Source organism: Heliangelus exortis, chromosome 13 (genome assembly GCF_036169615.1).
Source record: "Heliangelus exortis chromosome 13, bHelExo1.hap1, whole genome shotgun sequence".
NCBI lineage: Eukaryota > Metazoa > Chordata > Aves > Apodiformes > Trochilidae > Heliangelus > Heliangelus exortis.
The window spans coordinates 3,670,409-3,686,749 of NC_092434.1; the positions used below are offsets into that span (position 1 = coordinate 3,670,409).

General features: G+C 41.2%; 1 protein-coding gene across 8 annotated transcripts; it reads right to left on the reverse strand.

Moving 5' to 3' along the window:
* Positions 1–2,202: 2,202 nt before the first annotated feature.
* Positions 2,203–16,008, reverse strand: ATMIN (ATM interactor). 8 transcript variants are annotated; one of them, XR_011728426.1, is made up of 6 exons: positions 15,740–16,008; positions 11,301–11,426; positions 10,129–10,328; positions 7,171–9,143; positions 6,868–6,947; positions 2,203–5,537 (listed from the first exon to the last, which is right to left on the reverse strand). XR_011728426.1 is itself a non-coding variant. In XM_071756649.1 (5 exons), exons 1-5 carry the CDS (start codon positions 15,965–15,967, stop codon positions 7,313–7,315), a joined length of 2,127 nt encoding a protein of 708 aa, XP_071612750.1. In that variant the 5' UTR covers positions 15,968–16,008; the 3' UTR covers positions 2,203–7,312. The 8 variants fall into 8 exon arrangements, 2 of the variants coding, with proteins under 2 accessions (XP_071612750.1, XP_071612749.1); XR_011728427.1 differs by lacking the exon at positions 6,868–6,947; XR_011728423.1 differs by having other exon boundaries at positions 2,203–6,947.
* Between the last annotated feature and the right edge of the window lie 333 nt (positions 16,009–16,341).

The window sequence follows — 16,341 nt, forward strand, 5'->3', positions numbered from 1 at the left end:
TACAGCAAATATAATTTGGAACTATTGCAGACAGGGTGTAAATTCTTTAGGAAGACAGCAGAAAATGTCTGACATTGCAGGGAAAACTATAAACTTTATTTCCACTGTTTCATGCCAGATAAAAATTTTTTGCTGAGGTTTTTGAAACTGCAAAATCAGACAGATGAAACTACAGGTTTTACTACAACCTGATCTGAGAGAATATTTCTAAGAACCACATTGGCAGATGGTGTACAAGACCTGTAGCAGAAGACCAGAGAAGCTGCAAACTAAAAGCCTAGAACAGAAACCAGTGCACAACACTTGGGCCACTGTGAGCTTAATTGAGCTTTGTGCCCTTGAATATACTGCTTTCCTCTGGCAGAGGAAACAGAAGCTTCTTGTTTACGTGTAAATTCTCTGAAGAATAAAACCATTCCCGTTCAAGGAAAGGAAAGGAAAGAAACTTAAGGGCTAGATGAGCTAGAAGTGCTTCCTGTACTTAAGGTGCCAAAACAAAACAAGCAAAAAGGGAATTGCTGACAGCAATGTAAAAAGACAATGATGGAACGCGAACACCTGGAAGTTCAATCACCATTTTTCCCCTTTTGTTTTAGGTCCAGACTTCCAAAGGACTGATTCCAGTGGGCCCACTGTCAAATCCTGGAGCCAGAAAGAAAATGTACCTCTAATTCCATTGTTTTGACAGAAAACAAACAGCTTGCCAGCATGCAATTTAAGTGGAGGAAATTCAGGAACTGAACACAAACAGTTCAGGAATGTTTTCTCTGCCAGTAGAAGCAGTAAGTGAATTCTCAGTAAAAGTAACAAAGAAAGTAGTTAAAAAAAGACATAAGGTTGCTCTGATCTCTAAACAGCTCAATCTGTTCTCAAGCAAGAGTTAAAGTTTGTCCTGCCTTTTAGACTGTGTGCCATTTGTGAAAATTTCATGAGGATCAGGCTGTCTTAAGTATCTGACTATTGTCCATGAGCCAAATCTGTTCTGAATAATGAAAAGCCTGAGTTAACAGCCTGAACTAAACAGAATCATCCCTCTGATAGGAATAGTGCTATTATTCCTAAAAGGAAAAAAACCATCTTAGACTTTTGACAGTCATGATTTTGAGTGCTCTGAACAGGAATGTAGTTTCAAGGCATTTCTGATACACTCCCCTCTGGAAATGCCTTCTGTATTTTGCCACCCCCAGGGCTGAATGCTGCCTTGTGCAAAAATTCCCTCCTCAGAGTGTGATGGGACTGAAAAACAGCAGCCTGCTCTGTGTCAGAGAGTGCTTCTGTAGTGACCACAGCTGATGTAACAGTACAGATGAACTTTCAGCCAAGGAGCATCTGCTTGTTCACCTGCTCTGTATTATATACAGAAGACATAAAGGTAACAATAGAAATCAGCATTTATATCCCCCAGCTAACAGAAAAGGGTGTGAACTGTACAAGAAAAGGGACACAGTATGAACCATACTTGTATCAGCCTACTTTTAAAAAAATATTCAGTGGCAAAGATTATTTTCTCAGTTATATAAAACATACTGCAACATGATATAAGCTGTTAGAACTGTAACTTTCAAGTAGGATACTTTGAAAACCAATAATCCTAATGCAGTTGAATTTCTACTTTAAGTTACATATGACTCTTGAGATCTTGAAAGCTGCAGGAGGGGTGGATGATAAGGTGGAGAATGCCCTGAGAGCCTGTTGTAGAAAAAAAGAGCATCTGTCAGTGAGCTGAAAGTGTAGAGGCATTCCACTGTGCATACAAGGTAATAAAATATTAAATTTTCCACATCCTGCTGAAAGGTTTGAAAAGAAGCACCACTAGTGCTGCCTGGGTGCTCCTGGTCAGAAGAATCCAGCCTGGTGTGAATGTATCAGATTCTGCACCCAAGTTAATGCACAGGGAACCTCTCAAGCTGATTTTGTTTCAGATTTATGAAATGCAGCATCTTGACATTGGATTTTGTTGTGAGTTTAAATTTTGTGGGGCTCATTGGAAAGTAGGACTACACAGGAAATAATTTGCAGCCTCTGGAGATCAAGGACTGACACTGTGAGATAGCTGTAACTTAGTAAATGTCAACCAATTCAAGACAGGTGGCTTTCCAAAGATGTTAAAGAACAGTGGTACTTGCCAGTGGGCACTGAACACCCCACCCCTGCCTTTTCAGGCAGGAGATCACAGCCATTAAAACAGAAGGCAAAAATGGATTTAAGTTAACTTTATTCCAAAATATGTATAATTTACAGGACTAAGTGCTTCATTTGTGAACAAAACATTTCAATACTTGTGAATAACTTACTAGTAGCTTTGTGTAACACTTCAGTTTCCAAAAGAGGGAAATATGAAACAGTATTTTGGCACAAGGTTTTTTCTCTGCATGCATTAACATACTTCAAAGTTTCACAATTACTAGGACAACATTCCTTCTTTGGGATTGTCACTTGTAAAATAGGTCTAAGAAATGAGTGCTTGCTTTTGAAACTCATTGCAAGTTTACTGGCTCAAACAGCAAAAATTAAACATGGATGTACTTTGAATTTGCCCACTAAGTCAAAGTCTCACCAGTGAGAAGAAAAATATTTTAAGGACATTTGTCAGCCTTATAGAGAGTAACTCACACATGCTTTGGGAAAGACTCACCCATGCTTTGGGAAAGACTCACCCATGAGATTTATTACTCATCCATTCCAAATAATGACAAGTTTAAATTAAATTGTAATCAGGGGCTGAATTCCCTAAGCTGCAAAAAATATGTCCATCTTTCATACCTAGCTTTATCACAGATGTACTTGCAAATATCTGTAGGCAGAAGTACAGTCAGTCTTGCTCTGCATCCAAGTGCTTGAAGCATGCATGTAAAGCATCAGTTGTTGTGAAATGTACAGTTTACATCATCACAAGTCATCTATTAAGTTCCACTGCTGGTTATGTGGAAGAAACTGCTGTAAAGCCAGGATATGAAAAAGAATCAGGAGGGCCTTCTGTTATATAACTCCTCAGTTCCTTCAGGAGTTTCTGCTGTTTCAGGCTGATTACATTTTTGGTGAAGTGGAAGAGTCACACACATGAATACAAACATTCTCAACCTGACTGCAAGGCAATGCAGAGTTGAAAGATGTAGTTCCTTGGTTCTGTTCATTGCATAGCAATGGCATTTAAACACAAAAATTCAGTCATGCTGTAAGCAGGAAATCCTCCTAGCACACACTTAAATTCACATCAGCTGTTAAAAAACAACAACAAAAAACCCAGAAGACCCATGTTTGCACCACACATTGAAGTTTGCTACCATTAAACAACCCTATCCTCAGAGTGTTCAAATAAAGTTACTACTGGAAGTTTGTACACAAGCATAGCAGCACCTCAAAACAAACATGAATGGAAAAGCTTGCAAGGCCCAGTTTGCTAGGATCATTTTGGTGTAAATGTATTTGGAACAGTAAATTGTACATTAAGATGTTTTTTAAAAAGGACCCAAGACATCAGAAATATGTTAAAGCAAAGGAAGCTGTACAGCCTTAATGATAAAGGCAAAGTACATTTGGTTCACCTCTGAGCTGTCACTTGAGTGACACACTCTTTTGTGGGTTGAGCACCCTATGTTGATCATGAAAAAGTCCTGTTGATTTACCCTATATTTGGAAGGCTATTAAAAAGATGCCAGTCCTGCCAACACTTACATCTCTACCCAGCCTCAAAAAAATCAGTTCAGATCTAACTAATCACATGAGCAGGTTTGGGCAGGATCAAGATACAAAGCAGTGGAAGGCAGGCATCTCTCTTTGTTCTGTTGCCTCTAAAACAATCAAGGTACACAGGACTAAAAGGGGAATTCAGCTCTTTGTTTTCAACAGAAAAAATGACTGTGTGTGCTCCTTGGAATAAAAATTGTAAGGAGTGTTAGTTACATACGTGAAGTTACAGACATTGATTGTTCAAAACTAGATGAGGTCTCACAAGGCTTGTTTTACAGCTCTTTAAATTTATAACTGCAAGCACATGTATTTTAAGATTTCATATCCTTTGGAAGTGAAAACTGTCTAGACACAAACAGCTTTGCATAGCTAATATGCAGCGTTAGTAAACTCTGACTTTGACCTACCAATTTCTCTAGGCTGACACGAAGAGTTGGGAGAGGATTCCCTCCCTACCCAAAGCACAAAGAAGTATTTACAACTGTGTTAGTGGAAATGGATGCAAATAAAGCCAAAAGTAGAAGAAACATTCATCTACTGTCATACATATTTGTAGCACTGTTAAAACATGGAAGGCAATGGCACAACCTCCCATTTTTCAGCTGTTTTGTGTCTATGTTCTCATGGAAGGCATATCCTAAATTTGCTGTTTCATTTGTGTGATTCTTTTATATACTAAAGAAAAGTTCAAGTGACACTGCAAAACTTCTAATTGAGTTTTAGAGTAGCATTACACAGACATCCAGATCAAGATCCAGCAACCACATAACAAAATTAAGCAGCAAATGCAGATTAAGTCCTGGTAATATTAGTAGTACTTCCAGATAAAAATCTGCTCTAAGAGGCAACAGAGAATCTGATGTTACTTTTTGTATAGCAGTTCAAATGGCAGGAGAGGATTCAAAAGAGAATAAGCAAAGTAATAAGTCATTGCTGACCAATACTTACAATAGAGACAGTGCCTTGAAAATCAGATCAAACTGCAGAAAAAGGGAAATAAGTATCAATTTAGTACTACCAAGAAATAGTTCTGTCTGAAGGTTATTTTTAAAACAATGACCAAACCCAGAAAATATGCCATTTTGAAGAACTCATTCAAATTTGAAGAATTCAAAATATTAATGAGCAGTAATTTTTCTGATAGTCACTGACATTAAGAGCTTTGGCTTATACCATAGGAACGTGGCAATTCTCATTCTGATTTGTAAATTAGTTTCAAAGTTTTTAGAATGCCATTTGGTCTCTCAGATAGCTACAATTCAAAGCCTTCTGTAGTTCTGCTCCTCATCACCTAAGATTCCTTCCCTTGCAGAAAAAAAGACTGACCTTCTAAATTCAGAGGTAATGAACAGTTTTTCAGTTCTGCCTTCTCCAGCTGTGGAAAATGCAGTTTTCCCCAACTAGCTCTGTAGTACCTGCTTCTCTTTCATGAATCAGTACAGACAGCTTGCACATGGGAAACATGGAAGCCCCTGTATGATAAAACATTCTCTGGCATTCCAGCCAGGGGCAAGAATGGAAAAGGAAAAACACTTTAAAATATGATGATGCAACATTACTAGAAAAATACTGCTATTGAAAAAAAAAAAAATCAACTTATTTCCCAGTTTGAACCTAGGGAGGTAAATGTCAATCAGTCATACCTTCAGAAGAAACAGAATTACAAATGATCCCTTCCTTCTTTTTTCACTATATCCCACCTTTAAGATCAGAACTCCAGGCACTGTGGAACCTGGGGGTCATTCCCCAAAGCAGAATTAACTGTGCTCCTGGGAGAGATTGCAAAATTCCTTCCTGCAGTTTCTTCACCCAAAGACTGGAAGTGTCTGACCTGCCACCTACAAATGCTGAAAAATTACAACAGGCAACAGAGCTGTGGTTTCAGGAGGAAAATAAGTTCCAGGGTTAATGTAAAGAGATTATTTCCAGTACAAGTAGAGATGCTTACCATACTAGTGTGTTAACTATGGCAATTTAATGAGTGATAGGAGAGATTAAAAAAAACAAAACAGGTATTTCTCATTCTCAGCAAAACAAGTTAGCTGCAGAGGATGAGTAACTTCCACATCCTTGAGCTGAGAATATGAAGCACATAGCACAGCAAGTCTTCAAAAACTAAGGCTTGGACATACATTACTGATGGGCTGCCTAGTAAATACACAGCTCATAATTCTCCTCTCATAATGGGAGAGTGAAGTCTGTTACAGGCCCAGGAACTTGACAAGAAGAGGTTTCTCTTTTCATTTAAGGTAACAGAAACTAAAGCCTTTCTGGGACAAAACCAGAGGCCTACATGTTGCAGGTAATATAGTAAAACATAAAATTAGTTAAGGCCAAATTCTAAAATACATTCACAACTGGCTTTTTTTTTTTTTTAATCAAATGAAAGATACTGCTAACAATGGTATGAGGGGCAAGATGAACATCAGAAAAAATTCCAAGAGGTCACACGTTTCTTCTCTGAAAAAACAGTTTCAATTTGACAACACTCAGAAAAACTTTAAAAGTCAAATAAACTGCAGATCGATGTGCAAAAGCAAGACACAACTATTCTGAAAGGGCTTCTGTGAGCTGATCTCCCACCTCTGTTGTACAGGCTCCAATTGTTTTTGGAAGCAAGAAGTCCAAAAACAGGAGCCTAGGTGAGTAAGTAGAGAATTTAATTTCCCATTTCTGACTATTTCTGTAGAGGTAACAGCTATAAACCACTGTAACATTTCTCAACTTGTATCTTAATAAAGCTAAGAGAATTTCAGCAAACACAAATTATTCCAGTCTTGGAGGCATACACATTGTAACATTTGCATCTTACAGACAGAAAAAGTTTAATGCCTCCTCAAGATTCTAATAATGCTAGTCCTATTTATTACACTAACTTAAGAGACAACATAGTAATTTCCCCTGTAACTATGTATTCCAAATTCTCGTCCTACCCATCAAAGGGCATCAGTGCCACTCAGGGAAAAAAGTTATGAAAGTTCTGCTTTCTACATATTTTTAATAATAAATATATTCAACAATATGTGTCTAGTGTCTTGGACAGGTATTTGGAAAATACCAACTTATGCAGGAGAAAAAGCTGTGATGGCATAAAGTAAAAGAAGACAACATGTCTTACTGCACTCATGCTGGATTTAAAATACAAGCTACTAAAAAAAGTAAAGAGAAGTAGCTTACACTAACAGAATCCTCCCCCTCAAGTTCAGGGAAGCATCTGAATCGGACAGGTAGGATTTTTGGTCCAGCACATTGGAACCCTATATATAAGCCAGGATTAGACAGAGATATAAAGAACAACTTTAGGAGATCTTCCATTTAAATGAAAGCAGTATCAGCATTATAAATAAGTTTGAGGAAAAAACATAGGCACCACATAATTATTTTTTTTAAGGTTCAAATGTACACTAACATGTAACAGCCCCTCCTTACCCCCATTTATACACACATAGCTTATGTAAAGGATCAGATTCAATAGAGTACCTTCAGCATGAGAAGTCTCTTAGGCCATCTGCTGACAATAACTACATTCAATAATGCAAAGTAGATAAAACTTGGTCAAGCCATCCTTCCCACCCCAATAACTTAATTTCAAACCACAGGAAACAGTTATTTTGTGTAGTATTCAGTGGCTGGGCTTGTCAGAGGCCTGAAACAAGGAGCACAGCTCTTCACAGGTCTGAGTTTCTACTGAGCTGAACTGGGACTCCATTGTATTCCAGGCTAAGTCAGCCAGAAGAAAGTCATCCATTGCTGTCTGTGTCTCATTGCTGGTGAGGAATAAACTCCCTAGATTCTCAAAGCAGCTATCCATAGTCTGTGTTTCAGTGCTACTGAGCTGGACTTTGCTTTCAATATTTTGAGTAGGTATATTTTTAGTAGCCAGGTACACTTCTGTCTGGGTTTCTGTGTCAGATGAGTCGGTACTCATGGAGAAACTCGACTGCTTCAGAATACTTCCTAAAGGCAGATGGCTGTTACTGTCCAAAAAGAAATTCAGGTCTGTCTGTGTCTGTGTATCAAACATCTCCAAACCTAAGAAGTTAGAGTTTCCTCGGCAGTTGTATGACTGAGTGGCACTATCTGAAAACAAGAAATCAGTCTGAGTTTCAATGTCCAGAGACTCCAAAACTGGCTCAGAGTTCAGGGTACCGAGCTCACTCTCCTCAGTCTGAGTTTGGATATTGGATGCTGAAAAGAACTCTTCAATGTCAAAGTCTATTCCTGTGCTCTGTGATGGAGCAGGTGGCAGATGAGTGTCAGCATTAGAACTTGTCTCAGACAGAAGACCACGATTATCCAGTGTCTGGCCAGACATGTTTCCTGAAAAGATGTTTTCCAGATCATTTAGTAGGTCCATTGTCTGCGTTTGATTATCTGTTGTATTTTGAGGTGGAAGTATATTAGTCTGTGTATTGAAGCTGATAAGGGATTCAGACTTCTCTGTATCTTGATTCAGGCTCTTGCAATTACTCCTTTGCAGCAAGGTTTGATCTATATTTGCAGGCATTAAGTTGTTTTCTGGAAGCTCAGTGTGAGTAGAAACATTGTATGAGGAATGAACGTTGTCAAAGATGTCACTGCACATTACAGCCTGGTCCATTTGCACTCTTCCATCCATCAAGTCCTGTGTCCTACTGGTTTGAGTCTCTCTAGAAATGCCACACATTGGAAAACAAACCTGACTAAAAGCATCAGTCTGAGCAGCTATAGATGAAGTCAGTTTGGAACCAGGCAGCAGTGTCTGTGTTTGTACACTGATGGGTAATGAAACCTGTGAACTGAATGAGAGATCTGTCTGAGAGCAAGAGGATACAGAAGAATTGGGAGTCCAGGCTGCAGCTGGCACAAAGTTCTGTGAAATATAAGATAAATCAGTCTGGATATTTATTGAAGAAATTTTATTCTTGTGACAAACATTCCCCAGCTCTTGCCCTGTGTTATTTGACATAATCTTATCCAACTCAACTTGTACACCAGTACTTACTGGTTCATTATCACCAGAATTTGTCACTTTTGAAACAGGCATACTGTCTTTAAATACAAGAGTTTCTGCCTCCAGTGCTGGGATCAGGATACCTATAGACTGAGGCAATAAGTGAACAGTACTTACAACTGAACCTTGATTATCAACAGCCACTACAGCAGGTTTGACAGCAGAGTCTGGTGCAGATACATAGACAGGCAAGTGAGCAAGCTGCATCACTGGAACTTTAACCAAAGCCACCTTGGGCTTTGGCAAAAGCATCTTGGGTGTACATTTTGGCTGCATTTGGTTCGTGAAGGTAGAACTGCAGGAGCCTTTGAGAGAGGCCACTACTTTCACTTCAGAGGACTCCAGTTCCTGAGTGCCAGGATTATTATTGTGGGTATTGATGAGTGCTTCATTTGCTTTCTCTGCCAACTGCTGATTATGTACAGAGGTTTCCATTTTCCTTTTCTTACTAGGAGGATCCCTGTGAACAGGAGATAAATACTTTATACTCCTTTCAAGCACAAAATGATTTGCCATCCATTCTTTTCAATCACTGCATTGGAAAAAAAAGCTGAAGTCATAGATGAAGCTGGATATGAGAAGACAGCTAATCCTGATTAAAACATAAAAGTACTTCCCACACTCACATTTCAAAAAGAAAAAAGTTACCTCTTTTATGGACACCTATATCTAAATGGAGGTGAAAGTTTAGATGGCTTCTTCTCCCTTGTACATTAAGCACTTGGATTTGAGAACATGTTTGTTACTTTGACACTGACTCAGACTGAGCACTGAAAGGAGGGTGCCCTTAAAATTAGTGTACAGGCAAAGGTCTCTCATGGAAACTGGAGACACAATTAGCACTTCCTCACATAAAACTTAAGCTTGCAGCAGCTGAATCTCCAAGGCAGGCAGGCTAGGCCTTAGGACACAGATTACCCTTTGTGAAATACAAGTACACTTTCAGACAACCATAAATGTAAACACGCAGATACAGGCATTAAACCAAAACAAAACAGCCCCCAAAAACCCACAAAGGAAACTACTAATACTTGCACAGATGGCTAGACTAGAAAATAAAATAAACTGAACTGCATTCCATGTCACAGTTACCAGCTGTAAACTTTGCCAAATCATCTCTGCTGAAGTGTGAAAGCAGATGCAACAAGAAGCCCTCACTCACATTTCTGCCATGCAGTGCAGTGTCATCAGTGACTACCACACTGACAGTATTTGGTTTTATATGGGGGGAAATCATATTTAAAGGTTAGATGATTCTAATTGCTTTTAACAGAACAGAAACTACTAAAAGCAACAGAAAAAAACCCTGCAAACTGTTCCACAGCTAAACCAATATGAGCCTATTTCCTATTTAATCAACAGAAAGAAGACAAAAAGCCAGGACATAGGAGACAGAGGGCTTAGGAATGAAGAGAAGTATCATTACTTAATTGCTTCACTTTTACCTGTGTTCTGCAGGAATTTCGTGGCCAGTTCTGTAAATATGGGACAATAATGCTGTTCTGCTGGCATAAGGGCATCCACAAGTGCATTGGAAGGTTTTGCCACAGACCTCTATGTGCCGTTTCAAATACCATTCTGTACCATAGGAGTTACTACATTTATCACATTTGTGCTTCTTTTCAGCATGCATTTTCATAAAGTGCTGGAATACACACCAAAAAGTAAACATTATTCAGCTAAGATAAAAAAAAAAGAAAATTATGTTTAAGGGACGCAGTAATACTGTTATTAAAAAGTTATAGTAATACTATTATTAAAAATAGTAATTTTTAATAAATAGCACTGAAGAGTAGGATTAAAATTTGTTTAAAAGACCTGTTAGGAGCAAGTTACAAGCTTAAAGCCATCAGTAGAAAGAAGCTTGCAAATCTGCTTGTGCTAGGTGCATCTTAAAATCCAGACATGATTTATGTGTCCTAATGCTACTGGAGGTTTCCTATGGACATGAATAAATCAATAGATTAATCTTACCAAAGAGCATAGATAATAAACATGTGTTGCAACACTGCAACTGAACAAACAGTCTGAAGCCAAACAGGTCAACTTCAGAGCAAACACCAGAATTTTCCCTTTTCACATACAGCACAGAGTGCTACCCACTCCTCTCCTGTGGTCTCCCCAACTTATCACAGGTAACCAACAGCAGAAGGGTGATTTTTTTACTCACTCATGCAGGAAAAAATTCTTACATGTTTTCTTAGACAGATAACTAGCAAACAAAGGCATCTTGCTTCTGAAGCAGAGAAAAAACTAATTTTTGACTACTAATTTTTTAAAAAGTTTATAAGCACCAGCCAGGTTTAAAACCTTTACTGGTTGCTACTGTGGTATTTTTTCCTCTTGTCATCAACATTTCTCCACCTTTTTGATTTGTGGAGTGGGGCTGTCTTCTCATTTTGCAGAACAACCTGGCATGATGTTCAGGTTCTCTAATACCAACATGTAAACGTGCACATTTCTTAACCATATGCCTATGTGGAGCTTCTGCATACAATTATCCAAATTCTAGTTATATGCTGAGAGGCTTCGCTCAAATCCAAACACAAAATTATTCACTCTGGAGTAGAGACCATCAGGACTGAATCAGTATGAATAATTCAGGAAACAGAAATACCTGTTTTACAAGAGAAAATTGGGAAAACGGTCTGTTTGGTCCTCTAGGGCAGCCTTCAATAGGACAGCAGTAGAATTTCTGTGATGTTTTCAAACTCTTCCTTATTGGTGCATTAAGTTTTCCATCCTGAAAAATAACCAAATGAGAAGCTGACAGTTCTACAGGTTTGCATATTAAAGGCAAAATTCAGAATTCACGTCAACATTGGCTGAGTTCACACACCTCACTGAGCTGAGGGCACATTCCTAGGTGACTGGAAAGTGGAAATGGAGTTTCCCACCTATGTGGATGCTACTTTGCAAAGTTACCATCAAAATTACCAAGTGAAATTACAACAAGCTCTACAGAGTAGGGGTACTGTACTGTTTACTTTTACCAACCCACTGCCCCAAGCCTATTACAACCACCTTCTGTGTTATTTGAGCCAGGAAGTTTTCCCTACAGGTATTACACTGCCAGTTTAATGTGGTTTTACTTGTTAGTAGCAGAGTGTACTTGAAGGTTCATTAAAATCAGTCACACCCTGTGTAACACAACACTTTCCTGACACTGGAATTCTCTCAGTACTATTTAGAGTTTACATCTAATAAAATGAACAATGCTAAGTACACTCTGCCACTTAATTTGACTCACAAACCAAATCTCACTTAAGTCTCTGGCTCTTACAACTAGAAGTTGTTCTGAACCTCCTAACATGAAGTGACTTTCCCTGCAATCTGCCTCCCTGGCCATCACAGGTACACAGCAGAAGAAAGCAACTTGCTCAAAGAGCACCTCAAAAACACACATCAAGAAAGAAAGAGTAATGGGACTGTAAGGATTGCTTGACCACACAGAACCTACTGAGGACACAGCCATGGGAACCAGACAAGAGGCATCTCTCTAGACACAGCCTGTTGCAAAGAGTCTCAGGGGAAACTGAGGGGAAAACATCTGTGTCTAAGCACAAGAATGAAAGTGAAATAAGAAAAATTTGATGCTCAGGGTAGCTGTGAGGCTCCTTACATCCTGGGATTGAGTAGGAGGCCAACCAAGTCCTCAGAGCCAGTTACCCAGTCCCTGATGGCATCCCCATGATGATTATTCAGGGAAGAATTACAGGAACATGCCCTGCGTGAGCTCTGCACCCTGTTTTCCTTAGCACAAGGACAGTGACAGTAAGCACAATAAGCAGTGGAATGTTGCTTTTACACCACTCCCTCCCTCCCTCCCTTCTTTGGGCAGATCTCCAGCTGCTTCGTGTTCACACACGTTACACAAACATGAAGAATCCACAAGGTGCAACAGTTGCCCCATGTGAAGCAAACAAGTAGTGTGTACTGCAGCTGGGATGCAACGGGGTTCACTGCTCACACCCTCACTTCTTACTGAGCTGCAGTCAGTCACAACCCAACAACTCTGCACTGAGCTACCTGTGCCTTGCTTCTGGAGGGTTCATTTCACTTGCACTTCATGAACACCACAAAGCAGATAACTGGGACACTTCAACAATTTTGCTCTTCCTCAAAAAGTCTCTCAATCTGTGCTGTCCTGTGTCAAATGTGATCCCTTCAAGCAATACTTCAGTTGTATTTCCACACACTTGCTGACACTGCTGCAAGTTCATTTTTGCCAATGCCACACCATACTCAGGGAAGCAATGTTTAGAGCCTCTCAACCAAAATGATGTCATTTCATCAAGAAGATCTGGAATAATTCTCTAAAAAGGGAGGTTTCGTGTAATGTTTTAACCTTCTAAGCATCTTCATATACAGCAGTTTCCCCCATGGATAAACCATTCATTAACAGGCCTGGTTTACTTCTGATGAATAATAACTCAATTATTTTTGCAGCTCTGAGAGCCACTGCCCAAAACAGGAACAGCTCAAAGAAATCCAGTTGATCCATCCCCACTTCCCATTACACTTTGTTATCCTGACTTTACCCAGAACCACTTTGACCAGATGCCAGTCCTCAAGAGAAAAAGAGATTTGTCTTCAAGTCAAAACTAGGTGTGGTCTCTCCCACAGCAGACAAAATCAATATGCTTAGAAAGCCACAACTGGAGTTACTTATTCCTAAGTAAGAAGTTACTCAAAGTGTATTTAGCCTCACAACCCAACAAATGGAAGGACAATATAAGAAATATGTTCAGGCACTTAGCAGGTAAACCACAGTTAGGTTATTTAAAACTACTTAAGTACTAAGGTACAGAGTAACACCAAGTGTTTAAAAGCTATATAAACATGATTAAAGTGGCTTTTTAACAGCTGAAACACATTTTAAGGGACAGATCGCAACAAATTTGTTGTGACAAGTTGCCAGATAATCCACACATATAAGTAACCCTTATCCAGACAGTAAGCTGATTTTGAGAAAGTCCAAGTCCTCATCTTCAAAGTCCTCCTGGCTCTAAGTAGTTAATCTTACAGAAAATCAAAAATTCTCAAAAATTCACCTGATAAGTCATATTTCAGTCATACCAACACTCCCTTTCCAGTGAACTTTGTGACATCTTGCTTTCCTTCAACAGAAAGGCTTACTCCAAAAGACTAATTTAGAACATCAAGTTACAGTAGACTGTACTCAACCACTTAAAATATTTTTTTCCAGCAGATCATGCATTTCTTCACTAAATAGCACAGAGAGAAGTGCATCTATTCTTACAGAAACAAACTTGTCGTGACAGAATGTTCACAATTGAGTAGCCTACCCCAAGGGTAAACTGCCCTTTCCAGCTCACCACTGACTGCAGCCTCCCTGCTGCAGGGAATCCACAGAATCCTCTCCTTTACAAGAACTCCTCTAGCTTAATTTTTAAAATGCACAGAAGTCTTCCTCTTCTCCCCGTTAAACAATACAGACAACAGACCAAAGAATTACTAAAATATTAGTCAAAGTCCATGTCTGGAGAAACAGAATAATGTGAACCTAGAGTTTTATCTTTTTACCTTTATATCTTTATGATTTCATTCCAGATGCATTCCCAAGCTGTGCATCATACTGAAGATATTTTATGTAGGACACAGTACAGAAAAGCCACCCTCCTCTAAGCCACAGTAACGTTTTACTCTCCATTACAATGCCCTTGCAGTAAGTCATCTGCAACCATCCCAGTGTTTATCCAAACTACCACAAGATTTAGTAATTTGGTGATGGAAATACATGGTAATTCTGTGAGGCACCACTAGTTAGCAGCTTCCTAAGCAATGGGTCAGGTCAGAAGGCAGAATTTCCTCATACATCACACAGAACACAAGTTACAGAACCTGCTGGCTGCTGCATACTTTCAGAGTACAAGCTCATGAGTGAATGCTTTCAATTTTTGTTGTACCTCCACCCATACGTACACACCAGACAGAATACATAACACATGCAAAAGTTGTTAGTGCATATTAAGAAACAGAATTAAATAATCAGAGATAGGAGACTGCATACTCAAGTATGCTTGGGACTATTTTCTTTTGTTCACCACCAAAGATCATCTCTTACACACACTTGGTTGTGCAGTTACCCATTTCACAAGACAAGTATGTTTATTGTTTGCCCACTGGGGCTGCCATTTTCAGTGTGCAGCTACGAATGCTTCACTTGAAGTCTCCCAGGCTTTGTCCTCACTCACTTAGCATTATCATTTTTAGAAAAGTCAGGATTTCTTTCTGAAAGGCCCACACTCAAGTATGCACTTGCAGGACTCCTCCCCTCACAGGAGATGCTGTGTTTTCTCAGGAGTGCTACGGGAACGAGGGCTCATTTCCAAGATGGCATCCATCTAGGTTTATTTTGGCTCACAGACGATTTTTTTTTAAAAAAAAGAACCCCAGCACAACAGCACTCAGGACTGTGATGACTTGCCAGCTGCTAAGGGTAGGAAACAGAATCTGCTTACACAGCATCCCGAAGTGGTGGGGCTGCAATGGAGAGAGCTGCAGAAAGACAAGCCATGAGCAAGGGAAATAACAGAAACTGAGCCCCAAAGAACTTGTGACTGCTTTGGGGGCAACGCCGGTGCTTGCTAGAAGTTATTTCGGTGGAAACCCCAGTAGGGCTGTTCACAGGGTGCAAACGCACCCCTCTCCTTGTAAACACACCCGCGCTTTTCGCGTGGGGGAGATTTAAACAAGGAGAAACGCTTCATTATTCCTTTTCGGAATGCCCCCCTCCCTCCCTCCCACGGTTTTACTTCACTGCACAAAGCAAAGCCCAGCGCTGCCTGGGCGAGACGCCCCCGGCCCCCAACCCCCAGCAGCGAGCCCCTCACCCAGCGGCCTGCGGGCAGGGGCGGGGAGGAGGCGGCCCAGGCCCCGGGGGCTTCCCGGAGCGGATAAAGAATCTGCGCCATTAGAGCCCCATGGAGCGAGGTGAGGGGCGCGACACCCCCCATCCCCGCGGGGCTGAGCGGGAGGGAAGCAGCCGGGCTGGACCGGGCCGGGCCGGGCCTCAGGGCGGTGCGGCGGTACCTGTAACGGGTGGGCCTTGCTGAGGTGCATGTTGAGGGCCGGGCTGTTGGGCAGGACCTTGCCGCAGCCGGGCACCGTGCACAGGATGTTGGTCCTCACTTGGGACAGCTCTGTCACCGAGGGACGCACCAACTCTCCGGCGGGCGGCAGATCCCCCACGGGCACGGGTGGAGGAGCCGGGGGCCGCCCCAGCCCCCCGCCACGCCGCCCGGCCGCTGCCGCCGCCATGTTGCTGTCAGCTGCCGGCTCCACACCCCCTCCCCGTGCCCCAGACACTTCCGGGGCGGCAGCCAATCGCCGTGGCCGCTGGTGAATATTCAGTAGCGCGGGACGGGACGCGCCCTCTTACGTCAGCGCCACGCTGCGGGCCGAGAGGGCGGAACCGGACCCGGACCCGGACCCGGTCCGGGAGGTCCTGAGCCGCCCGAGCGAGTGGCGGAAGAGGCGGTGAATGTTTTCATCCCCCTGACATCAGAAAGGCGCGGAGCTAAAGCACGAACAGCGTCTGACAGCCCCCGTGCCTTCCGCCCCGCGGGAGATGGAGCTCCGGGGTCTCCTCCGCACAGGGACGTTTTGCATTTGTTTACTGCTGTGAACTCACG